Below are 27,831 nucleotides of genomic sequence, written 5' to 3'. Positions count from 1 at the left end.
TCATCCAGTTATTTGCCCAGGAAGTAGGTGGGGTCTGCAAATGACCCCAGCTTAGAAAACACAGACACACACACTTTTGACCAAACAGCTTTTTATTGAAAGACCTTAACACAAAAGCAAGCTGGGGAAGGGAGGGTACAAGAAGGTGGGGACCCTCCCCCAGACTCTACTCTGATTCCCATGAACATCAGGGAGGGAAATAGGAACCCAGAAAGGAAAATAAAGGAAATCCTGAACAATCAGATTAGCCCTGGTCCAGGCCCCAAACCTGGCCCAGACCTGTCAGAGCCAAGGGCCAGAGGAGGAAAGAGGACACTCTCCATCTGCCAGATATCTGCCAAAGTCCACCCGCCCTGTGTTCCTTAGGCCTCCAGGAGCTTCCCCAGGAAGCGGAGGTTGAGGATCTTGAGCTGCTCATCAAGATCCATGCGGACGATGCCATCCTCACCATCGATGCTCAACAGGACGCCTGTGGCTTCCCGATCCTCACCCAGGATCACCTTCACCTGGGAGGGGGGGCACAGGGTCAGGGTCTGTGTCAGCAGCCCAAGGCTCCCACGTCCCCTTGGCCCCCCTTACCTTGTTGTTCTTGGTGGGGGTGATGGGCTCCAGGTGCTCACTGGAGATGCTGACAACCTTCTCACTGTCCTTCAGGTACACAGAGCACATGCCGCCCTGTGGGTAGGGACAGCCTGGTCAGCCTGGCCTGTTTCCGATATAGGACTGATGCCCGCACTCAAGGACCATAGGCTCAGGGCTCATTCTAAAAAATCACCTTCCCAAGGTGACACAGGGGCAGGAAAGGCCAAAAGCTGGGCCTAGTTCCTGGGCCTGTGGTGTGTGGGGGCAGGGTGATCAGATCAGCATGGGAAACATTAGAATGAAGCCAACTTAGGCCAAAAGAGAGACCGCTGCTCAGACACCTGACCCTTCATGTCCCAAGTGGGCCTCATCATCTTTCTCACACTTGCTCCTCCTCCTAGGCCTGCCCAGATCTGAGGGATGGCCCCACAGCCCCCGGGCCCCGGCCAGAGCTCTGACCTCAGGTTGGCCAGCTCTTTCACTGAAAATCTCCAGCTCTGAGGTGTGTTCACTGCCCTCCAGAGAGTCTCTGCCACCTCCCCCTCTCTCTTCCCTACAGCCTTATAGTGAAGCCTGACCTCCCCTAGGCTCCCAGCCCCCAGTCTCCCCACCTTAATCCATCCCTGCTAGAGCAACGTAGTGAATTAATCCCAAACCACAGACCTGATGCCACCACCGCCCTGCCTGCTCAGATTCCTTAGGACACAGTCCAAGTTCCCTAGGCGGCCATGTGACCTGGCCCAGCCACTTCTCTTGCCTTGTCACTCACCTTCCCCCCTGGCTCTCTGTGTTCCAGCCACAATGAACATACTTCATCTCCCCAGATGTGCCAGCCTTTTCCTCACCCCCAGGCCTTTGCAAGTCCCCTCTTTCTGGAACACACTTAACCCTTTCCCCAACCATTTCTCTTGGCTTACTCCTATTCATTCTTCAGAACTTGGTGCAGATACCTCCTTCTCCAGGAAGCACCCCCCTGAACCCTCCTCCAAAGTTGAGTAAGATGCCTCCTCTAGGTTCCCAGAGCTCCTCTTGCCCTTGGGACTTCCTATACCCCAGCTCTGGCCACTCAGGCTGTTCCTGTCTGGGGACATGTCTGCCTCCCTCACTAGAATGTGAGATCTGTGAAGGCAGGGCCTGGAGCTGTTTTGGTCTCTGGTATTTTCAAGTAATGTTTACTAGAAGGCCAACAAGGTGCTGGTCCCTCATCTAGGGACTAGGGCTACTTAGGAAGGAAATACAGGCTTAGTAATCAAAGGATCACACCAGAATAAACTTTAAGCTTTTAGGCACCAGGTAGGTAACATGAAAAAAAGTTACATGGGCTTACAAGAGACAGATCTGAGACAGCTTAGGTGTTTCCCTGAAGGATGAATAGCAGTTTACTAGACAAAGGATGGAAGGAAGAGAATCCTAGAAAAAGGAAAGCGATGAGCAAAGGTCCAGAGGCTGGAGGGAACTTGGTGACCGTGAAGAACAGAGAGGCTGGTAATGCTGGAGCAGGGGGAGCACTAAGGGTAGTGGTGCCCGGCACTAAGTTGAAGCCTGGCACAGAGGAGCGCTCAGTCCATGTCACTGAACTGATCTCAGAGGAGTATATTAAAATGTAACCAGCTCCTGGATACCAGTCACTGCTCCAGGCCAGGGGCCCCAGCCATGCACAGGACAGGCAGAAACCCCCGCCTTGTGGAGCCTACAGGCCACACCTTCTGTACCTGCTTTTCCGGGTACAAACAGGCACTGGAAAATGTGGTTAGATGGTTAAAAAGAAAAAAACCAGTAACAACAGAGACTGGGGACCCCAAAGGAGAGGATGCCTGCCCACCCACCAGCCTGGGCTCCACTTACCGTGACGCTGCGGATGACTCCTGTCTGCCCCACCACCTGTGTATCCAGGTAGGTGTCCCGCACCTTCACCTGGATGTCAGTGGTTACCCAGTCGCTAGAGTTCTGCTCAATTCCTGAGCCTGGTGTGTGCGGGTTATAGCCACCAGGGGAGGGGGCTCCAGGTGTCATCGGACTGTAGCCAACAGGACTCGGGCTGGGGCTGGCCTGTAAGTGAAAGAGAGTGTTGTTGGAAACACGTCATCAAGCTTGGCTGTCCCTACAGACCCAAGGCCCATTCTAGCCCACCGCCCTTAAGGGCATGCAAGCTCACCAATACCTGATAGGCCATGGGGGAGGGTGTGGGGTGGTAGCTGGCTGGAGAATGGGTGTTCTGGTAGCCCGCTGGGCTTGGCGCCACCTGGTGGTAGCTTTGGGGGCTGGGGCTGGGCTGGTAGGAGCCTTGAGGGGAGGGGGCGGCATAGGGGGAGAACTGGTCTGTGTTGTACCTGCAGAGTCAAAGACAGAAAGGAACGCTTGCTGGGGATGATGGAGAAGAGGAGAAGGTAGTGGCAGTGGAGAAGGTCTGGGCAAGGGTTGATCAGGGCTGGCCACAGTGGACTCACATGGCTGGCGTCCCTGGCGTCTGTGGGTTGTACTGCGGGTTGACCTGTGGGGATGAGGGATCGGGATAGCCAGGTGTCTGGGGGTTGGGGGTGCCCCCATAGGCCTGTGGGGACGGGGTGGGCTCGTCGTCGAAAGCATACTCGTATTCTTCCTCAGCCCTGTTGGACGGAGAAGTCTGTTAAGAACGACTCTGTGGTAATCACAACAACGTTAACAAATGCTTCCCGAGCTACACTGAACACCTCACAACAGCCCCATCAGAGACCTCCATTTCACAGTTGAGACTGGGAGGCAGAGATGAGGCTGCCTGCCCAAGGTCACACACTTGTCAAATGACCTAGATCACAAAAATCTGTCTCTGAGCCCAGGTCTTTTCTTTCTTTTTTTTTTTTTTAAGTTTATCTTGAGAGAGCGTGCATGCGTGCACCGCTTCCCCCCCCCCCCCCCCCCCCACACACACACGGGAGCAGGGAGGGAGAGAGAGAGAATCCCAAGCAGGTTCCCCACTGAGCCTGACTCAGGGCTCAATTTCACAACTGTGAGATCATGACCTGAACTGAAATCAACTATCAGATGCCAAACTTGAGTCACCCAAGCGCCTCTCCAAGCCCAGGTCTTAACCACAGCCTACTACTATCGTGGGGACTGGAGAGACCATTCTATCGCCAGCCCAGCCCCACCTGCCCTTGGCACGTGACCAGCCTGGGGCTAGGAGCAGAGAATTCAGGGAGGGCCACACAGACCCCACTATCCCACAGACACCCAGCATAACCACCCATACATGCACTCAGGGAACCCTGTCCTCCACCCCAGTTCTCACCGTGATGGCGTGTTAGGGTTGTTGGGGTCCCAAGCACCACTCTGAGCAGGAGTGCGGCTGCCGTCATGCAAGGGTGTCTGGGAACCGTAATGCGGGGTACGGCTGCCTGAAATGGGAGAGTAGGAGAGGTGTGTCTGTCTGTCAGCTCTGTCCTATCTGCAGCTCCCCCACATCGCCCCTCATCCCTGTCCCCTGGGCACACTCACCATCCTGGAGAGGTGTCTGAGAGCCATACATGGGTGTGCGGGAGCCAGAGCCATACATGGGCGTCTGGGAGCCATACATGGGTGTCCGCCCATAGGTTGAGGTCATGCCACCTGGGCGCCGTGAGCCCCTGTGGACACAGAGAACTAGATGGGTGAGAAGGACCCTCTCACCACCGAACAACCCCCTCCTGCCCCGGCCCAGCCCGTACACCGTAGTGAGCCGCTGACGGTCCACAGAGATGGTCTGGCAGGTGGAGTGCAGCTCCACGCGGGCCGTGGACTCCGTGGCATCCTTCACCACACCGATGTAGCCTGGTGAGGAGGCAGGAGGTCAGGCTGGGTAGGGTTCTCTACCATGCCCCTCCCCAGGCCTCCAAATGGCCTCAAAGCTCACCTTTGTAGGGCCCTTGGGAGATGCGCACAGTCTGGCCTATGAGTTCGTTGTCTCTCCGCCCTCGGCCCCTGCTCATGCCGCCGCTGCCGCCACCGGGGCTGCCAAAGCCACCACGCTGACCTGGGGAGAAAGGAGAAGATCACCAGTCCCCAGGGCCATGCCCTCCCCTCACATGCTGCGTCCACAGACAGAGCAACCTCAAGCCCCTTCTTCACCTGCTTGACTCCCCCACACACCCACACTGGTTTAGAAGTTTCCTCTGGGTGGCCTGCACCAGAGCTCGGGCACAGCTGTGACCACTGCGGGCTGCCACCAGGAGCAGTGACAGGGGAGGGTCCTGGTCTTCATGGGCTCAGAGCCACATCAGGGCCAGGCCAGCCGAGCAGGCACTCAGGAAGTATGGGCTGAATAACCTCCCTCCTCCATCCCCCAGACACATCCCCGCCCAACTTGCCCTCACCTCCAGCGCTGGGGTGCATGGGGCTGCTGATCCGGGGACTCATAGGGGCAAAGCCACCCACTGTGAAGTTGGTCACATCTCGGGGCTAGGAAAGGGATGGGAAGTCAATCAGCAGGCAGGGCCTGGAGGACCGGCTCCTGGCCCCCATGCCACTGCCTGCCTCCATTTGGGAACAGTTCCTGCCTGAACTGGCCTAGCAGCTATCCCTCTCTCCTTCTGGTGACAATGCCTCCATTTCCCTTTGAGAAAACTGTCACCCCAACACCACTGTGGGCCTGTCAATCAAGAGGCCTGGTCCTCCCCTGGCCAGGACTTTATAACCCTGCATAGCTGGGAGAATTCATGACCCCCACCTTCAGGACCATAAGGAAATCACCTCCTGGTCCCAGCTACCCAGATCCCGGGCCCGATTTCCCTTCTGATACGTGGTTCTATACAGCTTTCCTACAAGTCCTAGGACCTCTGCGTCTGCTGTTCCCTTGAGCTAGTCACATAGCTCTGCGTTCCTTCATTCAGGTCTCTGCTCAAGTGTCACCTCAAGGAAACCTTTCCTTAACCTTCTCCATCTAAATCAGCAGCTCCCATTATTCTCTATTTCCCAGTCCTGTTTTACTTTTTTTCATAGTGCCTTTTTTCATAGTGTCACTTCACACCGTACTGTGTACGTACGTATTTATCTGTCTGTCTTCTAGCAGCTCTAGGACAGAAATTTGCATCTTGCTCGCTGTCGTATCTCCAGTGTCAGAGACCCAACAGGTGCACAATAAAACCAAGTGGATGAATGATTTGGTGAAAAGCTCTGAATGCCAAGAAACTCTGCCAAGGACCCGACACGGACATCTGCCATCCTAATCCTCCACGAGCCCACTGTTGTCGCTCCCAGGGCCAGGGAAGGCTGGGGAGCTGAGCCAGGGCGCCACCACACCCACCTCACCTTCGAGCCCCCTGCCAGGACGAGGTGGCGGGTCTTGCAGACAAACATGCCCCCATTCTCCACCAGTTTCTTGCAATGCAGGAAGGCGAAGCTGCGGAAGAGATGGCGAATTTCGCCCTCCCGGCCCTGGATGAGGAAAGGATGATCACTCTTGTGGCCACGCCGCACCCCAGCAATTTCAGGCGTGGCCGATGGGCAGGAGCTTATACTCACTGAGTGGGGGCCGTCAATGACCTTCACGATGTCTTTCACGTGGATGTTATTCTGTTCTGAGTCCAGGGCCACGGCAAAGCGGTTGTCCTTCTTCCGGGTCACAGCCTGGTGCCTGACAGTCACCACCTTCCCATACATGTTCAGTACCTATGGAGGGAGGGGAGGGATGCTGAGGGGGAGAGTAGAAAGGGGTGACGTGGAGCAGGACTTTCCTAAAGTGGGACGATCCTTCCTTGTGGGAGGTTGTCCCAAGCTCTGCAGGAAGTCTAGACTCCCCGGCCCCGGGGCACGCAGTCTCAGGGCACCACCCTGTAGGCACTGGATCAAACAAAAACGTTCCCAATCATTCCAAAACACCCTTCAGGAGGAGACTCCATCCTGACTGAGGAACCTGAGGAATGGGTAGAGTAGGTATTAACATAATAGCTGATGTCTACCCATCACTCTGTGCCAGGCTCCATGCTAAATTCTTCACACAAGATTTCACTGAAGCCTCAAAACTTCCCTCTGAGATGAATGCTGTCATGATTCCCATTTTACACAAAGGGAATCTCAGGCCCAGAGAGGGCAAGTCACTAGCCCAGGGTCACACAGCATGGAATAACAGGGCCAAGATATAATTCCAGAGTCCAGGGTCCTAAGCATTAGGCTCTGACTCTCCCATCACCAGGTAGGGGTGAAGGCGAGGAGGGCACCTGCAGCACCCAGCCCCTGAGCAAGCACCTGGGTCTACATATTTGATCTCAGGGCTTCAATCACAATTATTAAAGTAGATGCTACCATTATCTCCATTTTAGAGGATACAAAATAGGCACAGAGAGGGTAAACAATAGGTCACTTGTCCAACACCACACAGCCAACCATGGCTCACAGAGCCAGATCTGCCACCCAGAGCAGTCTGGGTTCTTAGCCACCTCCCAGGATGAGGAGCTCGAGGGAGAGGAAGACCCCTACACGAAAGCCCCGCCACACACACACCTGGAAGGTCTCCCGCTCCAGCCGCACAATGACACCCACGGTCTGGGGGTCTAGCTGCACCAGCTCCCCCCATTCATGCTGGCCCCCCACATCCACACCCGATGCCGTCTCTGAGCAGAGCTGCAGGTCCCGGGGGAGCACCTTCAGCTGTGGGAAATGGAAAACAGGTGAAGCAGGGTCCTGGTGGCTCATCGGCCTGGGTCTCTGTTCTGGCGTGCTCCACCCCTCCCCCCCTCCCCCCCACCACCTACCTCATGCATGGTGAGGTCAGAGAACAGAATAACAAAGTTCTCCTCCACTCGCACAATGAGGCCTGTGTCACCCTCAAATCGGCCAGCAATCACCTTCACGTGGTCCCCCATCTTAAAGTACTTCCGAAGTTCCTGGGCCGGGAACTCCAACATGTCCTGGGGATTGGGTGTGGGGACACTGAGCAGGGGAAGGGAAGCCACCACAACCCACCTGCTTCCCCATCTCCAGAAGCCACTCATGTCCTCAGAAAAGACTTCTGCCAAAACCCACCCAGGCTCACACCACCCAACCACAGATTCTTTAGGCCACCTGCCCTGGAGACAGCTGACCTCAGACTCAAGGTATTAGTCAGGATACCCCTTTACTCCACACACACAAAGCCTGTCCCCAAGACGAGACGTAGAATGCCAGACTAGACACTCTTCCTCAGACTAGCTGGAGACAGCCTCACCCCAGACACATCATGGTAGCCTGGACAAACCCTCAGACAGACGTACACGCCCTTAAAGCAAACGAAAACCAGGCAGCCATCTTAGATTATCCACAGGTATGGGCAGTACGGTACCCACCTTGAGGTCCTCGTGCTTGGGCATGATGGTGATCTTGTTGCCATCCACGCTGAGGATCTTGCCCTGCAGGTTGATGAGCTCGCCCTCACACACCTCCACATTGTCCCCAGGCTGGAAGTTGTGTTCCCGCTCCTTCCCTACAGGGACAGATGCAGGGCTGACTTGGGAGCTGCCTGCCAAGAGCCACCCCCTCTTCTTTGGCCTGAGTTACTGACAGGGACCAAATACCTGTGCTCTCAGTCACCACCTCAAGGTCAATGCCCTCTGGCTGGTCCTCAAACTTCTCCAGCTCAGAGAGTGTGGGCTTCACACCCTCCGTGATCTGAGACAAGGAGAGAGGAGAAAGGTCAGTGTCACAGTCCAGATGAACTGGCTGGAGAGGTAGAGTGACTGCCCTGAGGATACTCGTGACTTGGAACGCAATCCAGCACAGATCCAGATAACCCACCACTCTGGGGCCTAGACTGAAGGAGGGAGAGAAAGCTTGGCCTCCCTGTTCCCCACCGTCATAAGCAAGAGGCCCTCCAGGACCCTCACCACAGCAGACATGGCAAAGCTCTTGAACAGAAAGCCCTTCCGGCTGTAACGGTTCCCCTCGAAGATGAGGAAGTCACCATCAGAGGCAACATCGCCGCCCAGGGACCTGGGATTTTGGGGGAAAGAGAAGATTAGAAGGGGGATGAAGAAGAGAGTCTCAGTGAATCTCAGGGTCCTCTGCTGGCGAGGGGGGAAAAGGATCACAGGACGACTGACCCGTCCCGTTCCGCCGCGCCCTGCTGGCCGAGCAACCCATCCCAAGCTGAAAGGCTCCTCCCTGCACTCTGCTGCTCTCTCCCCTGCTTTATTGTTCGCCACAGCCCACATCACCCTCTGAAAATGAGCCACCGTTTGATCCGTCTCCCTGACCAATGGCAACTCCCAAAGAGCAGTTTTTCACTCACTGCTATGACCCCTAGAGCAACGAGCATCTCGCACCCCGGAGGCGCTCGGTGAACACTAGCTGGACAAAGTATTGAACCATGCCAAACCTTCACATGCACGGAGCCCCGGTCTGCACCTGGCCTGGCCACACACCTCCACAACTCCTCCCCCAAAGCCTAGGACATCACTAATGTGACCTATGTTTCCTAGCGAAGTGAGGGAGTGAGGCTCACATAGGGCACATCTCCCAGGGAGAGTGGTCTGAGTCAGGACTCAAATGTGGGGGGTGGTGGGACTCCCAAACCCGTGCCTTAACTCTACTGGCCCTGCCTGTGGGGCAGGAGGACACTCTGTCCCTGCCCACGCTTCTAGAGAGAGGAGGGAAAGCCCACCCCACTCCCAAAAAGGGAGCATAGGGGAGCAGGCTGAGCTCCCCCTGCCACTCACTCAATCCTCTTCTCACTCAAGTGCTGAGTTTGGTGGAGGCCCAAACAAGCTCTACAGGCCGGGTCAGGGCACTCAGTAAAAGGAGGTCCCGTCAAGTGGACAGCAGTGGGAGAAGTGGGTCCAATCTAGGCATGTGAAGTATTAGCCAAGTCCTGGGATGCAGCTCAAAAGGAGTTCTGTAATCCCCCTTTAACAGAACTGAAAACAGGCTGGCGGCTCACAGTGGGTTCCAGAACAGGACCAGTGGCAAAGGGTCACTGCACCTCTTGTTTCTTCCCCTCCTCTCCTGCCTTTCCCATCAGGAGCCCTCTGGCTAGCCCTGAAATGCTGGGGTCACTGGGCAGAGCTCCAGAGCTCCCTCTAGCTGGGGAGGGCGAGGGACACATCCTAATGGGAAGGGCTCTGTACTCCCACCTCAGGTGCCCAGGCACCAGAAGATCAGTGAAAGAGACCTTGTAAGGCCTGACATGTCGAAAACTCCCATTTCAGCATGTGATACCACTAATCACACTTACTAGGAGTCAAGTGCTATTCTGGGTCCACACACTTATTAAGTCATTTGATTCTCCCTACAGTCCCAGCAGGCAGGTGTTGTTCTTTACAGCCCAGGAAACAGAGGTCCAGGGATGTTAAGTAACTTGGCTGAGGCACTGCTGGCAGGCTAACTACTCATAAAGTAGACCATGGATGGGTCGGGGGACCCACTCCTATGGGGGGAACCTGCAGAAGGCACTCTACATCACAGCTGTGGGGACCCAGCCCAGCCAGTCCCCAAGGACATGCACCTGATCTTCTCAGCATCAAACAGCCTCTGTGGAGGTCGCTTAAACTTCTTCCTTTTGGCAAACCAGTCTTTCTGTGGAGGAAAGGTGGCACGGGTGGGAAGGGTGAAGGAGGAGGGCCCAGCCACCCGCAAGGATCAGGCATCCGCCCCCCCGTGAGCAGCGGCATGCCCCCTCGTACCAAGCTCATACGGGCCTTGATGCGGTCATAGTCGATGCGTGGGATCATCTTCAAGGAGATGGTGTTTTGGCTGGGCTCCACATAATCCACCTGAGGAGATGGGGGTGGTCAGGAGGGCCCTGGCCCTCCCTCTCTAACCCCAGACACAGGAAGGGCATGGAGATGGCAGGGACAGGGGGTGATGGGAAAGAAATCACACTGATGACAATCCCCCAAGTTATCTCTGTCCTGTTTCCCCTCAACCCCGAAGCAGACTGTCCATCTCTCCTCGGATGTCTAAAAGGCCCCTCAAACCTAGTGCAACCACAACTAACCTTAGTCACCCCCCCACACCTGCTCCCTGCCAGCCTTCTCCCACTCCGTCATTCTTTCTGGTCTGGCACACGAACTGGCAATTGTTCTGGACTCCCTCCCTACTCTTCCGCTCATCTCCGGTGTGTTAGCAACTCCCATGGGCTCTGCCTTCTAAACCCCTCGTCCCCCCTCTGACCTCTTCCCCCTCCTCTCTCCTACAACCCTGGGCAACCCAGGACTATGGTGGCACAGTCCCCTCGCTGGTCTCTGTAGCCCCATCCGGTCCAGTCTGGGGTTTGGCAGCCAGGTCCTTCTTTGTTGTGGGGGGCTGTCCCCTACACTGTAGGGTGCTAGCAGCATCCCCGGCCTCTATCCACTAGATGCTAGAGCAACTCTCCCCTCAGTTGACAGAACCAAGAAAAGGGACCACACTGTCCCTGCTTGAGAAAGAGGAGTCTATCCTTGATGAAGCTCCCAGAGTAATCCTATTAAAATCCACATTACACCGTGTCCCTCCACCTCACTCCGGAAGAAGCCAAAGCCTTACGACAGGCCACAGGTGCAGTCCCCTCCCTGAGCCCACTCCCGGCCACTCTCACCCTCACACACTCTGCTTCAGCCAGGGCAGCCCTGTTCACATGCTGTTCCTTCCGCTGCAACACTCTTCCCCAAGATTTCCACAAAGCCCCCTTGCTCACCGCCTTCAGATCTTTACTCAGTGTGTTTTGAACTCACTCAGGAGATGGTCATCCATTCCCCTGGATGTGTGCTCCCAACAAAATCTAGGCTCTGCATCACCTAATCTGCCCTCTGCACTAGGAAAGGGCTGGGAATGACAAAAGGAAAAGGGAGGAGGACAGAACAGGGGAGCAGGGGCGTGAACACAGGCCCTGGCCCCTCAGCCACCCTGCCATATCCCCACCCCCGGTACCTGGGCGATGTCGTCCTTATAGATGCCCCTCTTGAGGCGGACCCAGGACTTTGGCTTCAGGTTGGCCACCTCCTTTACGACTTTGAGCACATCTGTCATTTCCTTGATGGGCACCATCTGCTGGTTCCAGTAGCCAAGCCGCAGGTTGCCCACGCCCTCGATGGCCTGCTTCACGTGCGTCTGCTTATAGGCCTCCACGTAGATGTAGCCCTTCACGTGCTCTGGTGCCACCACTGACTTAATCTGCAGGGGCTGTGGGGCCACGCCAGCAGAGGGAAACAGTGAGACGCGACTGCTACTAATGTTAATGGCCGCCACTACAGTGCTCTCTCTTCTAGGAATTCATCCCACAGTGTGTGCAACGACCCCAGGGATAAGGATGTCCACTGCAGGGTTATTGATTACAGCAAAAAAACAAGACGGCAAATTTTTAAATGCCCCCAAAAGGGATTTGTGGTGTCACAAATGTTCTGTGAAATATAGTGTACCGCTTAAAAAGGAATGAATCTCTGTGTAGTGACACAGACAGGTAGCCAACACACACTATGTGTAAAAAGCAACAAGAGGGCGCCTGGGTGGCGCAGTCGGTGAAGCGTCCGACTTCAGCCAGGTCACGATCTCGCGGTCCGTGAGTTCGAGCCCCGCGTCGGGCTCTGGGCTGATGGCTCAGAGCCTGGAGCCTGTTTCCGATTCTGTGTCTCCCTCTCTCTCTGCCCCTCCCCCGTTCATGCTCTGTCTCTCTCTGTCCCAAAAATAAATAAACGTTGAAAAAAAAAAAATTAAAAAAAAAAAAAAGCAACAAGAGTGAAGAGAAATGGAACAATTACACTAAAAGCAAACAGAACGCGCTATAAGACAAAACCTGTCACTGGAGACAAACAAGGGCATCCTAGAATGCTAAAAGGGTCAATCATTCAAGATGTCAGAATTACAGACATATATGAATGTAACAACAGGACCTCAAGGTACACGAGGCAAAACCCGACAGAAGAAACTAGAAAAGGAAAGAAAACTACACACAAAACAAGCAGAAGGAAAGAAATAATAAAGATCAGAATGGAAACAAGAGGGAGAATAGAGAAGTCCATCAAAACAAAAGCTCGTTCTTTGAAAAGATTAACAAATTTGACAAACCTATAGCCAGACTGACCCAGAAAAAGACAAAAGACTCAAGTTGCTAAAGACTCAAAAAGAAAGGACATTGCTACCAATCTTACAGGGTTACAAAACAATACTACAAATAAGTGCGCACCGACAGATAAGATCACCTCAAAGAAATGAACGTTTCCCGTAGAAAAACAGAAACTACCAAAACTGACTCAAAAAGAAATACAACATCTGAATAGAACTACAAGAAGATATTGAATTAGTGATGGAAAAATACCCGCCACTCCCCACACACAGTGTCAGGACTGGACAGTCTCACTGGTGAATTCTACCCAACATCTTACACCCAGCACGGCGCCCAACATGGGCCTTGAACTCACAACCCTGATATCAAGACCTGAGTTGATGCTTAACCGACTGAACCACCCAGGCACCTCACTATCCAACATTTTAATAACACTGATCCTTCACAAACTCTTTTTAGAAGAGGAGGTAACATTTTCCATCTCATTCTGTAGATCCAGTATTAACCTGACACTAAAAAGACATCTTTAAGAAACTACAGTTCAATATTGCTTATGAACACAGATGTAAGTACAGTATCTCCAATTAAATAGTTGAACTGGATCCAGCAACATATCAGAAGGATCATACACCATGACCTTGAATTTTATGTTATGTGAGTTATATCTCAGTTAAAAAAAAAAAAAAACTACTCATTTGTTTCAGCATTGCCTGTGATACCAAAAAATGGAAACAATCTTATATTTACTGGGCATGGAAAGAAAATTAAGATCTTGGCAAAAAGCTCACTGCAGAATAACACATGTACGGCGTAACACCATTTTGTTTTAAAAACAGGTCAAAGTTTTCAACGTGCAGACGATGATCTGGAAAGACATAAACCAACAAGAATTCCTTCTGAAAAATGGGACTTAGGGACGGAGATTTGGGCTTCTACAATACACATGTACTGTTCTGGTCATTAAAAATAATAATCAGTCATAACTCAAGTATCACCAGAATTTTGCCCAGGACACATGACTGAGGTCTGAGTACACTTGAAATGATCTGCAAATCCAACTGTCCACTTGGGCCCACTGACATACACCCACTGCTTCAGCAGGTACAAGCAATGTACTCAGCCTGACACGGACTATATTAAGTAAGAACATTACCGGCTAGCACAGAGTTAGCCGTAGCCCCATGTTTCATGAATTTTGAGCATACCCTTCATTGGGTTTGCCCTTGTTGACAATTATGCCTCTGACAATAACTATATTTACTGAACACAAGCTGCAGGCCAGGTCCCAGATGAAAGCTGGACATGTCCAAAGCTACTTAATCCTAGCAATGCTGAGGAGCAAGCAAGGCACCCAGAAAGGGGAAGCAGCCTGAACAAGGTCAGAGAGGTAGGAAGCAGCAGGAACAGGATTCAAACTCCAGCTGTCTAAAGAAATATCTGTGAACTTAATGTTTATTTTTAAGAGAGACAAACGGGGAGGAGGATCAGAGAGAGGAGACACAGAATCGGAAGCAGGCTCCAGGCTCTGAGCTGTCAGCACAGAGCCTGACGTGGGGCTCAATCTCACGAAATGTGAGATCATGACCTGAGCAGAAGTCAGCCGCTTAACCCACTGAGCCTACCCAGGTGCCCCAAGAAAGATCTGTGAACTTAAAGCAGCACCTTCATGCTTTGTGTGCTGTGAGTGAGCCCTGAAGGGACAGGACCAGCCCTGGCATAGTCACTGCTGTATCCTCAGAATCTCCCAGTGCAGACACCTGACCACGGGAAGAGTTCAGCAGATGGGTGAAAACTGCACAGAAGAGGGAAGGAAGGAATTCTCCCCCTGACAGGCCTGTCCCCTGACACACTCAGCCACACTGTCCTATCCCAGGACTCCTCCCAAACAGTAAAAAGGGGACAGCTGCCCAACAGGGCTGGTGAACAGGCAAAACTCACTCAGGCAGAAAAGGTTCAGGAAGCTAAAGGCTGGGGTGCCTGGGTGGCTCAGTCGGTTAAGCGTCCGACTTCCACTCAGGTCATGATCACATGGTCTGTGAGTTCAAGCCCTGCTTCAGGCTCTGTGCTGACAGCTCAGAGCCTGGAGCCTGCTTCAGATTCTATGTCTCTTTCTCTCTCTGGGCCCCTCCCCCACTTCCCCTCCCCCCCCCCCATAAACATTATCAAAAAAAAAAAAAAAAAAAAGATGTTTAAAACAAACAAAAAAGGAAGCTAAAGGCTGACTTCTGGAGGGCTACAGGGGGCTGCTGAACCCTGTCAGGAATGCAGAAAGAACGAAGACAATACCTCTGTCAGGCACAGAAGAATGCTTCAATCCAGGGAGTGGTTGTTTTCTAGCTAAAGCAGCTCACGTAACAGACAATGCTGTTGACCGTAAGGAGCACCTGGTACCCTTGAACCTATACTGTCCCTCCCTCTGGGCTTTTGCTCTGTATCTCATTTCCCAGGTGCCTGCCTATCTGACTTACCGTGTCTGTGAACTGGTAGGCAATGAACTTGCGCATCAAGGAAATGGCCGTGGCCCGTTCCTCCCCAATCTGGAAGAGAGACAGACTTCAGATGGAGATGACAAGGTGAAGGACAGATAAGGGGACAGAAGACAACAGCAATGCAGAGTAATCAGGCAAGAAAGATAAAATGGAAGAGAGAGAGGAACAAAAAAGATGGACAGATACAGAGAAAGAGGAATGGATGGTAAGAAAGACAAAGGTGGGAGACAGTGAATTAAGTGATGGAGGAGTGAGGAGGGGCCAGGGGCCGGGGGATGAAGAAGCAGAGACAGGACTAAGAGACTGATATGCCAAGGAGACCCAGGACAGAAAGCTGGGAGCTCTCCCTGACAAGGTCATTTCCCCCATTCCCCTGCATCCTGGAGCACACACCTTACATTTGACAGTCCACAGATTTGGATCCCTAGATAGGAGAAGAAAAGGAAACCCTTCAGGGAAATGGCCTCATCACGAAAGACCCGAATCCCCACACCCATCTTTCTTGCTCTCCCTCCACACCCTCTCCTCCTCCATCCCTCCTTCCAGAAGCAGAAGAGGGCAAGCGCCAACATGCCACCTGTTCCCACTATCCACCACTCTGTGTCTGCATAGGCACATCACCCCAATACAAGATTCCCCCATCTCAGCCCGTCCATCCCAACCCCCTTACTTGACTCCCGGAAGCAGCTGCTGCTGAGTGATGTCATCAGAGAGCTCATCAGATCCTCCATACACCCTGGAGAGAGGACAGCAATTGGGAAGGAGGGGTGATGCTCTGTCAGAAGCCTGACCCTTCCCGAGAAGGGACCACCTGCCCCCACCCCATGCCCTTACGTCTCTCCCACAGACGACTTGGCATATTTCTTCATGTAGTACTCGCCCAGTTCTTCCTCTCGCTGGTCCCTGGGGTGTGAAGGGGAAAGTAAACATGAATGAAAGGAGGGTGGGCTGACTTGCTCCCAAGTCCCCCCCTGGAAGCCAGTCTCACCCTCTCACCCACCCCTACCCCCCGCTGCTTACCTCCAGAGGTTTTGTAGGCGGCGAGCCCCAGAACGGTCTTCATCCAGGACGACATTATCGATGTTGGAGGCTGCGAAAAAATGAGCAGATGGGGTAAGTAAGGGGAGGTGAAGGGCAAGGGCGTGGAGGAAGTGATGGGGGCTGAGAGGGCCGGAGCTGGGCCCTGGGGCAGGAGATACCTCACTGAGGAACCCCCAACCCTCACCCTCTACTCTGTCCTGCTCAGCATCTTGCTTCTCATGAAGAAGACTTGGGGACAGGGTCCAACAGGTGGGGACATCCAGCCGTTCCCCATCTCACAGCCGTTAAGTATGCCTTGAACTCCACCCCCCACCACTTATCCCTGCTGCCACAACGCTCACACGCATACATAAACACACACACTTCCCCAGGCCGACGGCTGGATACCTGGCCTCAGAACCCCCTGAACTCTGGACCCTGTATGAGTCAGAGCCCCCAGGGCCAGACAGGGGTCAGGGGTGGAAGGAGGGTACTGTGGGCAGGAAGGAGATGTCAGGATATGGGAGGAAGGTCGGGAAATCACAGTTTTCAGATTCTTACCTTCAATCTCTTCTACTTGGAGGAAGAGGAGGTGGTGGTGGTGGTGGTGGTGGTGGTGGTGGTGGTGGGCGAGGGCAGACAAAGTATGAGCCAAATTATAGCAGCGAAATCAACCAATGGGTTGGGGGAAGGGGAAGGGAGGGACACAGGAAGGTTGAAAATCAAAAGTAAAGGCCAGGCACCAGGTGGTTGGGGGAGAAGCCGAAATGTATGAGGCGCACAAAACGGAAAATAACAGGGAAGTGGGGGCACTGGCCCAGGAAGTGGGGGGTTATCTTGGGACAGAGCCCACCCACCCTACAACCCCCATAAGGGATTCACGGGGGCCCTGGGACCCCAGAGTCCTCTTCCCACAACACCCACCACCCACAACCCCCACCCCCCAACTCATGGGCCTAAAAGGAAAAGGGTACAGAGCTGGTCTCTCTGGCAACGACAGAAAGAAGCGAGGTGAGGAGGGTGGGAGTTGGGGTGGTGCAGGGCATGGGGGTTGGGGATGGGCTCTCAAGACCCAAGACCCCAAAGTGGGCTTGCAGAGGTGGGGCCCACACACACCTTTCTCTAAAATGTCCTCTGCTCCGTCCTCCCACTGGTCCTCATCCTCATACTCATCGTCCACATCTGCAACAAGAAAGCCACGTGGTCAGGGAGGCAGCTGCAGCAAAGGTGACTTCGCGACAGTGGTTCCCAGGAAACATCTCTGGGGGGACAGGCACTACGAATATCCACCCTGCAGATCAGGACTCAGGGCTAGACAGGTGAGGCTCTCACCTGCTGCCCTGGAGCTGCTCCAAGCCGCAGGATCGAGTCTCCGCTGCAGCTTCGCTGCCACCTGGCTCTAAAAGCCATCCCTCCCCTAACCCCATCCAGGAGCCGATTTCAAAAATCAGATCAGGGGCGCCTGGCTGGCTCAGTGAGTAGAACACGTAACTCCTGATCTTGGAGTCATGAGTTCAATCCCCATGCTGGGCGTAAAAATAAAAAATAAACTTAAAAAAAAAAAAATCAGATGGGGTGCTGGGTGGCTCAGTCGGTTAAGCATCCAACTCTTGATTTTGGCTTAGGTCATGATCTCACAGTTCGTGGGTTCGAGCCCCGTGTCAGGCTCTATGCTGGGATTTTTCTCTCCCTCTCTTTGCCCTTCCCTCGTACTCACTCGCACACATTCACACACTCTCTCTCTCAAAAGAAAAAAAATCAGATCAAATTAAGCAAGCAGAAAAGTTCCCTCCAAACTACCAAAACCAATATATAGTTTAAAAAAATTTTTGAACATTTATTTATTTTTGAGAGAGACACACACAGTATGAGCGGGGAAGGGGCAGAGAGAGAGGGAGACACGGAATCCAAAGCAGGCTCCAGGCCCTGAGCTGTCAGCACAGAGCCGGATGTGGGGCCCCAACTCGTGAACAGCGAGATCACGAACTAAGCTGAAGTCGGACGCTCAACCAACCGAGACAGCCAGAGCCCCATTAAAGACACAATTCGTGATCTGTTGGTTTTGTTTATTGTTCCCTTCGGTTTATAACACTATTGCTTACCGAGTGTACTGTATGCCCTGCTCTGTTGTGAGTTCTTGCCACAGATTCCTCATTAATCCTCCTGGTGACCCTGAAGGAGGTAACACCACCGTTCTGATTTACAGTGAGGGCTCTGAGGCCCAGAGAGGTGACTTCACTGGCCCAGACTCTCAGCTAGTACCTGAGAAACAATCTGACTTCGGGGTCCATGCATCTAATCTCTTCACTACATTACATATCCTCTTTTGTATGCAGCCAATGTTACACTAAAAACTGAAAAGTGGTATCTGTACGTGATGAAAAACGCAAAGTGTTCAGAGGATGTATGGGTACAGGTAAGTCTCCCTCCCATTTCTAACGCTAGCTCAGTCCCCTTTACCAAAGGCAACTCTATGACCAGTTTCTTGTCTAGAAAAAACCTGTACTTAAAGAAGAAATGCATATAACACCCCCATTACCTGCCCCATTTTTTTTTTTCCCAATGCAACTTTTTAGCACACTGTTCTGTACTTTCCACTTTTTCTAAGCAATGATACTACCTTGGAACTCTTTCATAGCAGCACATGCTTCATTTACTATTATCCGACTATCTGCCTCATAACTCATTTTACCAGGCTATTACCATCAACAGACATTTAGATCACCGAACACTTACAACTGCAAACAGGACTGCAGCAACTATCTTTGGCCTCATATCTTTATGTACCTATTCGAGTTTAACTGTCAGATGAACTCCTAAAAAAGAGCTGCTGGATCAAAGGGTCCCTGCGTGTTAAATATCAATGGGCCCTGCCACATAGCCTTCCCACAGGCAGTGCCCAATGACACCCCAGAAAACACATGGCTGTCCCGAGCAGTCCACGTCCAGGTCACACGGCATGTTATCCATTCTCTTGATCTGGGCACTTCTGCTACCTAAGATCTTTTCTCTAAGAAAGGACTCGCTTCCCTCAGCTGTTAGGAAAAGGCCCAAAGCTCTCCAAGAACAGGAGTGTTCTGAGCATTTCCTGCCCCTCTGCTCCCTGGTTTTCCCTCAGGTAAGAGGATCCTAAGAAAGGGAGGATGGCATTCCAAGTAGCTCTCCCTTACATGCACGTGGGGAACAGGCACTGTTGAGTATGGCTGGAGGGAGTATCTGGTATGATCTTTTCAGAGACCAGTATTCGGCCACAGACATCAAAAGGCTTTCAAATCACATACATTCCCTTTGCCCAGTAATATGACCCATACAGATTTGCCACATAAAAAATCTTCAGGGCCCATGTCAGATAAAATACCACATCTTCGGGGCACCTGGGTGGCTCAGTTGGTTAAGCGTCCAACTTTGGCTCAGGTCATGATCTCACGGTTCATGAGTTTGAGCCCCACGTCAGGCTCTGTGCTGATAGCTCAGAGCCCACTTTGGATCCTCTGTCCCCCTCTCTCTGCCCCTCCCCCACTCATCCTTCTTTCTCTTTCTCCCTCAAAATAAAAAAACTTAAAAATATTACATCTTCATTTTCACTAACCTCTAACTGAAAGTATTTACATCAATTACGAACAATGGAAACAAATCATGGCAATGTTGGTGAACTCTGATATTTTCATGGCACGTTATACAGCTGAAGATATCTCAAAATATCATTTGCACTCATTGCTACTTCAAAATTAGATTCTTATCAGACCCTCCGCTAAATCTTATTTCAGCGCATTCCTAACGAAACACACATGTTCTTTGAGTATTTAGGTACCGTATGTCAGTATAATTGTTCTCTCTGGAATCCTATGTATTTTTTCCTTGAGCATTTCAGAACACAATTCTAAGAAGGGGCCCACAGACTTCACCAGACACCAAAGAAGTCACAGCACAAAAAAGGTTAAGAACCCCTGGTCTAGGCAATACCTTGTGTCTATGAGTCTAAACATGTATGCGAGTGTTCCCAGCAGTGCTGCTTGTAATAATGAAAAACGCAAACTCCAATGTCCAACAAGAGATTGGTTACCTAAAACAGATTATGGAAAAAATACTATGCAGCCATCGGGAAACAAACGGGTATTTCAAGGATGAGGACGATGACAGCATGAGCACTTAAGTGCCATACGTTGCTCAGGAAACTTTCTTTGAGAAACCAAACAGCAACTCACCCAGGGCCACATGGAGAAGAGAGCAGAGCCAGGCCACAAGGGACCCAGGCCTGTTGGCCCGCACCACCCTGTCCTGCCTACATCGAGGTCGTCTCAGCTTCCCACGAGAAGCACAGACTTCAGTTTTTTAAAGGATGATACTACTGTGACTGTTTTAAAAGGATTGATCTTTGGGGAATATATAAAGAAATATTTGGGGGTAAAATCATATATTTGGGATTTGCCACATCATCCAATAGTGGGCAGGAATGAAGAGGAAGAAGCAAAACGATCGGTACTAAGGTGTTAAGTGTTGACACGAGGTGACGGGACATGGAGGCTCCATACACTATCCTACTACCGTGTGTGTTCGACATTTACCAAAAGAAAAACCTTTTGGAAAAACTCATTCAAGAAATAGAACCGAAGGTACAAGTCCGGCCAACGCTCAGCACCTGCCAGCCCTGTGACATACCAGCCTCGTCCAGAATGAAGCCGCCATGGCGGGGTTTCTTGGGAGGCCTGTCATCATCTTCCTCCTCCTCTTCCTCATCATATTCTTCCTCCTCTTCCTCCTCCTCTTCTTCCTCGGGCTCTTCCTCCTTCTCGCTGCCTGCTACACTCCGCCGCTCTTCTTCTACCTGCAGGGTTACAAAAGGTTGGGGCACCAGGGTTCGGTACCGCAAAATCCAGCTACCAAGCTCCCCAACCCCAAATCTGACCTTAATTCTGGCTGGCTAGTCATAAGCCCCTCTGCTCTGCATACCCTCCCTTCCACCCCAGCCTCTCTGGGAGCCATCCTACCTCAGTGATAGCACTGCCACCCCGTCAACCAATACCTGGGAGCTGACCCAGACTCCCTGCTCCACTAGACCTCCTTGCTAGCCTCCACCTGGCCCGTAAATGTTTTAGCTCCATGAGGTCGGTCCTTGGCCCTTGTCTCTTTCCACTCTACAACTCCCCAGGCCGCCTCATCCACTCCCTCAGCTGGTGGGCATCTCCGTGACTATGATTCCTAGATCTCCGGTTCCAGTCTACACTGCTCCCCAAGGTCATCGCCTGCCTCTTGTTGCTAATTCCGAGGACAATCTTCAGTTGTTACCTACGAGACACTTCACACCACTGCCTACTCCCTCCCTAAAGAAATGCTCTTCCCTTGGTATCTGTCACATCACATTCTCCCAGCTTTTCTCCAACTTCTCTGGCTGGCCCTCTGCAGGCCCCTCTTCCTCTCTCACCCCTCAAGTGCTGGCTTCAGTCCCCAGGGTTCAGCCAGGGGCCCGCTCTGCTTCTCCCTGCATACACTCTCCCACGGGGCCACTTTACCTTCCAGTCCCAGTTCCTGTCTCTGCAGGTGATACCTCATCTGTCTCCAGCTCCCCACTTTCTTCCAGAACTAGAGGCCCCCCATATGTCAGCAGCCTCCACAGATGCCTCCCTTAGATGTCTTCTGAACCCTTCACGCCCACCGTGTCCCACACTGATCTCAACGTCTTCCCCTAGACCTGTGCTGGCTCCCTCTAGCTCTCATCAGGCACCAAACTCTTGACATTTCTGCTTTTGGAACATTGTCCCTCCAAGCTGTCCCTTCTCCCCCATCCCTACAGCCCCAGCCTAGGCCAGATCACTGCCCTCTAAAACCTAGCCCCTTGCCCAGCCTCCTTTCTGGTCTCTTGGCCTCCAAACCAGTCACAAAAGGAATGACCCAGACAAAACAGTGTTCCCCAAACTTCAATCTTTTCCGCACTAACTACATGTCTTCTTGCCAAGTTCACATCAGTTCAACCTGTTTATCTGGTATTTTAAATTCACTCATGTTTTACGTTGAAAAAAATTTAAAAAAAAAAAAAAAAAAGGGGGGCGCCTGGGTGGCGCAGTCGGCTAAGCCTCCGACTTCGGCCAGGTCACGGTCTCGCGGTCCGTGAGTTCGAGCCCCGCATCGGGCTCTGGGCCGATGGCTCAGAGCCTGGAGCCTGTTTCCGATTCTGTGTCTCCCTCTCTCTCTGCCCCTCCCCCGTTCATGCTCTGTCTCTCTCTGTCCCAAAAATAAATAAACGTTGAAAAAATTTAAAAAAAATAAATTCACTCATGTTTTTATTTAGCTTAACAAAGAAACTTTTCCAAACTTTGCAATATTTCAGAAACAAAAACATTTTTAAAGTTAGCTTGTTACAAGTAAAAAGTAACCATAAAGATAAAAGCAAAACAGGGGCGCCTGGGTGGCTCAGTTGGTTAAGTGTCTGACTTCGGCTCAGGTCATGATCGCACGGTTCACAAGTTTGAGCCCCGTGTCGGGCTCTGTGCTGACAGCTCAGAGCCTGGAGCCTGCTTCGGATTCTGTGTCTCCCTCTCTCTCTGCCCCTCCCCACCTCTCAAAAATAAATAAAAACATTAAAAAATTATGATCTAAAATATGAAACTGATCATTTGGTCCCCTGCTTAAAACAGGGCCAGGGTTCCCCACTGCCCCCAGGTAAAGAACCAGCTGCTTAACAGCTTAGACTAGAAGCACACACTCTGCTACTGCCTCTCCTTCTTATCCTGCCTCTTCGGGCTCCCCCTCCCAAGTGCTAGGTCCCAGCCACACTGAACCACTCGTTCCATGCTCTCTCAGTGCTAGTATCATCTGTGCTGGTCCTCTGCAAAAAAAAAAAAAAAACGTTCTTTTGCCTCTCACTCATACTTCAATCAAAATACTCCCCCTTCTAGGAAGTCATGCCTACCCCCTACCCCAGCAAAGTCAGGCACATCCTCTGAGCTTCCTCCATCACAGCCCCGACCACTGTGAGCTCTCTCAGGCTATCTCAGGCATTGCTGGGTCCCCAACATTACCCAGTTCAGGGATGGAAACAGAAGACAACTTAAACATTTGTTTAGTACATACTCCTGACTCATCCACAATGTCCCGCCTTTTAACAACTCAAACGACTCTGAGTAGCCTGATTTCAAGGAACCCTGTCTTCATTCCCCTGGCTCAGTCCCAGCAAAGCCTTCTTTCCAAACCTGGCTCCCTGATCCCTGAGGAAAAGAGCTCCCATTACTATCTGTGTTATCTTGGGGCCGGAACGTGCTCTTACACTGTCTGTCCTCAGCATCCCCTGAAGTAACCGCTGGTTTATAAAACTATCTCCCCTCCAGGACAGAGAGCTCCATGAAGGAGCCTGTGATCCCAGCCTGATAGGAACACTTGCTGAATGAATGAATGAATGAATGGCCAGGTTACTGTGGCTGAGAATGGGGAAACCGCTGATTCCCCCAACAGTGGCTCATCATCTGCCATCCCAACCTTCTATCCACAGGACCTGGTCCTTCAAGGACCATGCTAACCTTTGGCTATCCAAAAAGCCTATCCAGTCCTATCTCTAGCTGGCCTCTCACTGCCCTCCTGCCTCATCTAGTGACGGGAGACAAGTGAGCAGGTGAGTCAAGAGCCTGGTGTGGTGTTGGGGAAGTGAGATTTGCACAGAGCAAACCAGATGTCTCAGCCAGGAAAAGGACCCAGGGATCCTGGCCTCATTACCACCAGGCTTTAACTACAAGCAAAGTGCCTTGAAGCCATGAGTCAGGGAGACCAAGAACCCAGTACTGCTGCTCGAAGCAAAAACCCTTCCTAGCATCCTCCCACTTGCCTCACCCCCACCATGGCTTCCTGACTCTTCCAACTCTTCACTGGAAGCTGAGGACTGCCCACAGGGCACAAGGATTGACAATCAAATGCCTACCGAGGGCAAGCAGAGAACAAAAATAAATGGGGCAGCTCAAAGGAAACCCACGGCACTCTCCGTCTACCTGATGTTTCCTAGGACACAAGTAAAGGAAAACTTCCTTTTACCTAAATCTTCTGCCACAAGGCAGGCATCATGATAAATGGCAACTGATATATCCCAGGAATTGGAGAAAATTCCCCCATTTTAAAGCAGGCTGCCACTTCTTGAGCAAAGAGCTGCTTGCTGGCTCCTCTAATTTTCCCAGAAAAGCAGAAAAATCATGACTTTTACATGAAATCGCCCTTGCAAGTGTTGGCAACTACCTTTAAAAAAACTGATCTATGTTTCTGTAGGTTAAAGGAGACATCTATAATCATCCAGTCATCTCTGTTAGTTTGTAACTGTTGCCTACTAAGTGTAAACTCCCTGAAAGCAAAAATTTGCCTTGTTCTATTCTCTCCAACACCTAGGAAGAACCTGGAACAAAGTTGTAGATGCTCAAACATTCATTTGCTCAATAAATAAGTTAGAAATAAACAGACAAGGAAAATAGCTAAAAGGAGACTATTTAAAGTCAGTTATGTCCCAGGAAATGTTTATTTGATTCCTGAAACAGTGATCCTTTTAAAGCATCAGATCACATCCCTTCTTTGCTCAAAACCTCACGGCTCTGTCACACTCAATCAGGACAAATTCCTCACCAGAGGCTTCAAGATCCTATATGATCTGGCTCCGGTCACTTTCTTGTGGCGCTCACTCTGATCCAGCCAAACTTGACTCCTTGTTACTTTTTGAACACGCAGGCATGCTCCCAACTTGGCACTTGCTGTTCCCCCCTTACTGGAACACTTTTCTTCCACACATGACTCACTTTCTCACCTCCAACACGTCTTTTTTCAAATATCACTCTCTCAAACTCACCCTATTTATTTTTTTAATTTTTTTTTTAACGTTTATTCATTTTTGAGACAGAGAGAGACAGAGCATGAACAGGGGAGGGTCAGAGAGAGGGAGACACAGAATCCGAAACAGGCTCCAAGCTCTGAGCTGTCAGCACAGAGCCTGATGCAGGGCTCGAACTCACGGACCGCGAGATCATGACCTGAGCCGAAGTCGGCCACTTAACCGACTGAGCCACCCAGGCGCCCCAGGCTCACCCTATTTAAAACTGACCCAAGGCTCCCTATTCCCCTTCCCCGCTCTTCTCCAAAGTACTTTCTGCTTTACTAAATGATACACACATCAGTCACGTTTGTTTATGTTCACAGGGGCAAAGACTTTCAAAATGTTTTACTAGTGCAGCCCAAGGACAAAAAAGTGTGCCTAGTACACAGTAGGCACTAAAAATATATTTCTGAAATGACCGTGCATACTCCAAAATAAAAGCTAACAGTGGGTGCTTCCTACATGCCAGGTCCTTTAAACACATCACCTGTGGGGCTCCTGGTTTGCTCAGTCGGTTAAGCCTCTGATTTCAGCGCATGTCATGATCCGATGGTTCATGAGTTTGAGCCCCGCGGCAGGCTCTGTGCTGACAGCCCGGAGCCTGCGCCTGCTTCAGATTGTGTATCTCCCTCTTTCTGCCCCTCCCTAGCTCATGCTCGCTCTCTCTCTTAAAAATGAATAAACATTTAAAAAATTAAACACATCACATGTTATTTCACTGTATTTGGAGCATTCCTGGCCTCTCGCACCTGTCCTTCTGCTTGACTTAGGCTTACCTACTTCTCTGTCACTACCAACAATCTGGAGGCTCCCAGAGGCCAGAGCTCGTTCTGATACCCTCCGAGCTCCCACAGCGGCCTTTCTGTCCCGGTCCTGTCCCCAGGCTCAATGCCTCCCCACAACGTCCCAGCCACACACCTCGGCCTCCTCGCCGTCACTGCTGCGCTCGCTGTCCTCCTCCTCGGAGAAGTTGCTGTCCTCACTGTCCGACATCTTCTGCTCTTGCAGGAAAAGACGGCCTCAGTGCGTCCCCCCAACAGCAGCCCCACCCCTGCCTCGGTTTCCCCGCCGGTTCCCGGAGAGAAAAAAAAAAAATCCCTCAGCGCACTTCCGGCAGCCTGGTTCTGGCAAGGGTGAACCCGAAAGGCTACCCCTTAAGCTATCTGCTACACCTTCCGTGTCCCGGAATCCGGTCTCTAAAGCCTCCCTATGCCCCGGCGACCCCCGGTCCTGCCACCACGGCGTCCTACCCAGCCCTCACCGCTCCGGTTCCACCTCAACCTTCGGTACCAGCAGCTGTTCACACGACGCCTGGCTGGGACTGATGTGCCCTCTCGCGAGAACCTACGCGTCGACCTCGCTTAACGCGAGATTTCCGGGGCTAGTCCCCCGGCGACGCACTTCCAGGACGCCATCTTGAAAGTGGCAGATCCGGCTCAATATAGAGCATGGAGTCGACATCTTGGGAGGGTCAAAGAGGAAGGATGGTTACTCCCCTTCTGGACGGCACTTCCAACCGGGAATTCGTGTTTGAATTTAATAGTGTGGTGTGCCAAGCCGTGAAGAGGCAGGGAATGACCAAATAACAATGAGTTAGCAAATAAATCAGACTTTATCTCCTACCTCCAAAACATTCCTCGGAGGTAAGTGAGTACGCCCATTTTGCTGACAATGAAACTGAAGCTCAGAAAATAAACTGGACAGGGGCAGACCTAAGACTCCTTCCCCCAAGTTTGAGTGACTCTTAAAACTCTTGTTTTCCTTTACAAATCCCGAAGTTTAAATCAATGTGAGTTTACATATTAGTAATTATTTGTCAGACAGATGACAAAGAGGACCAGGCATGATGAGATAAGGAAAAGAAAAATTCACTCGATGAAGAGGGAAAAAATGAGAAACTTTTTTAAAAAGTGTTTTTATTTTTGACAGAGAGAGAGAGAGAGCGCGCGCGCGCGAGAGCGAGCATGAGTCGGGGAGGGAGAGGGAGACACAAAATGTGAAGCAGGCTCCAGGCTCTGAGCTGTCAGCACAGAGCCGGATGCAGGGCTCGAACTCACCGACCAGGAGATCATGACCTGAGCCAAAGTTGGACGCTCAACCGACTGAGCCACCCAGGCACCGAGTCCCCCTCCCCCCCCCCCATCAGAAACTTTTAAAACACATTGCTAAAATTTCTTGCATAAGCATTGAGACACCTGGATTCAGTTTACAGAAATTTAATATGCACCTGGTTACAGAGTAAGATGGTGTGGTCAGGCCAACAGTGGGCTCACAAGACACTATCAGGGAATGAATACACCACAGGTGTGTCTGTGTGAGCACACACTCCTTGATCCAACAATCTCAGCCTGAACCCAAGACAGACTGGGGAGGGGCTGGTCATTCTATAAAAATGTTTTCCCTTCTATGAGCTTGGTCCCCACATGTTTATACATATTTAATAATTAGGCTTCGTGCGTCTAGTGGAGCCCAATGCAGGGCTTGAACTCGTGACCCTGAGATCAATAGTTGGACATGCAACTGACTGAGCCACCCAGGTGCCCCCAAGTTTGATTTTTTTAAACACCAGCTCTTTAAAATAGGATCCCACAGGTAAAATGCCTATTGACACTGCTGCAGAAAGCTATTTACTCCAGGAAAGTGAGGGAGCAGTAATTTTTTCCTCGTAGAAGGTTCTTCCTTGGTGTCTCAGTGGTTCTCAACCCTACCACTATGTAAGAATATGTAAGAAGATAGAAGAGAGATGTGCGATAGCCCCAAAGTGGAAACAACCCAATGTCCACCATGAGGAGAATGGATAAACCAATTCGGGTGCATTCATACCATGGAATAGTAACAAACTGCTGATATGCACGCGAGTGAATCTCAAAAACATCATGCTGAGTGAAAGAAGCCAGACACTAGAATATGTATAGTATGATTCCGTTCATATGAATCTCTAG

The 27,831-nt window shown here is 51.5% G+C and overlaps 1 protein-coding gene across 3 annotated transcripts; it reads right to left on the bottom strand.

The window, feature by feature from the left end:
• Nucleotides 1–74: 74 nt before the first annotated feature.
• Nucleotides 75–26,238, bottom strand: SUPT5H (SPT5 homolog, DSIF elongation factor subunit). 3 transcript variants are annotated; one of them, XM_047835955.1, is made up of 30 exons: nt 26,151–26,238; nt 25,808–25,885; nt 20,713–20,878; nt 17,170–17,235; nt 16,615–16,626; nt 16,054–16,123; nt 15,868–15,936; nt 15,704–15,769; nt 15,427–15,457; nt 15,013–15,081; nt 11,413–11,664; nt 10,188–10,277; nt 10,010–10,080; nt 8,394–8,499; nt 8,085–8,178; nt 7,857–7,993; nt 7,287–7,442; nt 7,036–7,182; nt 6,058–6,204; nt 5,845–5,970; nt 4,911–4,995; nt 4,451–4,570; nt 4,266–4,368; nt 4,057–4,184; nt 3,851–3,956; nt 3,030–3,188; nt 2,744–2,912; nt 2,428–2,631; nt 580–675; nt 75–506 (listed from the first exon to the last, which is right to left on the bottom strand). In XM_047835955.1, the coding sequence occupies exons 2-30, from the start codon at nt 25,880–25,882 to the stop codon at nt 363–365; spliced, it is 3,264 nt and encodes a 1,087-aa protein (XP_047691911.1). In that variant the 5' UTR covers nt 25,883–25,885; nt 26,151–26,238; the 3' UTR covers nt 75–362. The 3 variants fall into 3 exon arrangements, with proteins under 3 accessions (XP_047691911.1, XP_047691913.1, XP_047691912.1); XM_047835957.1 differs by having other exon boundaries at nt 26,140–26,229; XM_047835956.1 differs by having other exon boundaries at nt 25,808–25,886; nt 26,145–26,229.
• Between the last annotated feature and the right edge of the window lie 1,593 nt (nt 26,239–27,831).

The sequence above is a fragment of the Prionailurus viverrinus genome, chromosome E2 (genome assembly GCF_022837055.1).
Source record: "Prionailurus viverrinus isolate Anna chromosome E2, UM_Priviv_1.0, whole genome shotgun sequence".
Taxonomy (NCBI): domain Eukaryota; kingdom Metazoa; phylum Chordata; class Mammalia; order Carnivora; family Felidae; genus Prionailurus; species Prionailurus viverrinus.
The sequence above is the reverse complement of the archived record's forward strand: the minus strand, read 5'-3'. Positions and strand labels throughout refer to the sequence as shown.

Bases quoted from the DNA above. Each gene is read 5' to 3' on its own strand.
- SUPT5H (XM_047835955.1), bottom strand. From the start codon at position 25,882: ATGTCGGACAGTGAGGACAGCAACTTCTCCGAGGAGGAGGACAGCGAG. The intron at 17,236-20,712 runs GTATGTCACAGG...TTCTTGTTGCAG, and splicing joins CTTCATTCTGGACGAGGCTG to ATGTGGACGATGAGTATGAG. The intron at 2,632-2,743 runs GTATTGGTGAGC...TTTCACTTACAG, and splicing joins CCTCCCCCATGGCCTATCAG to GCCAGCCCCAGCCCGAGTCC.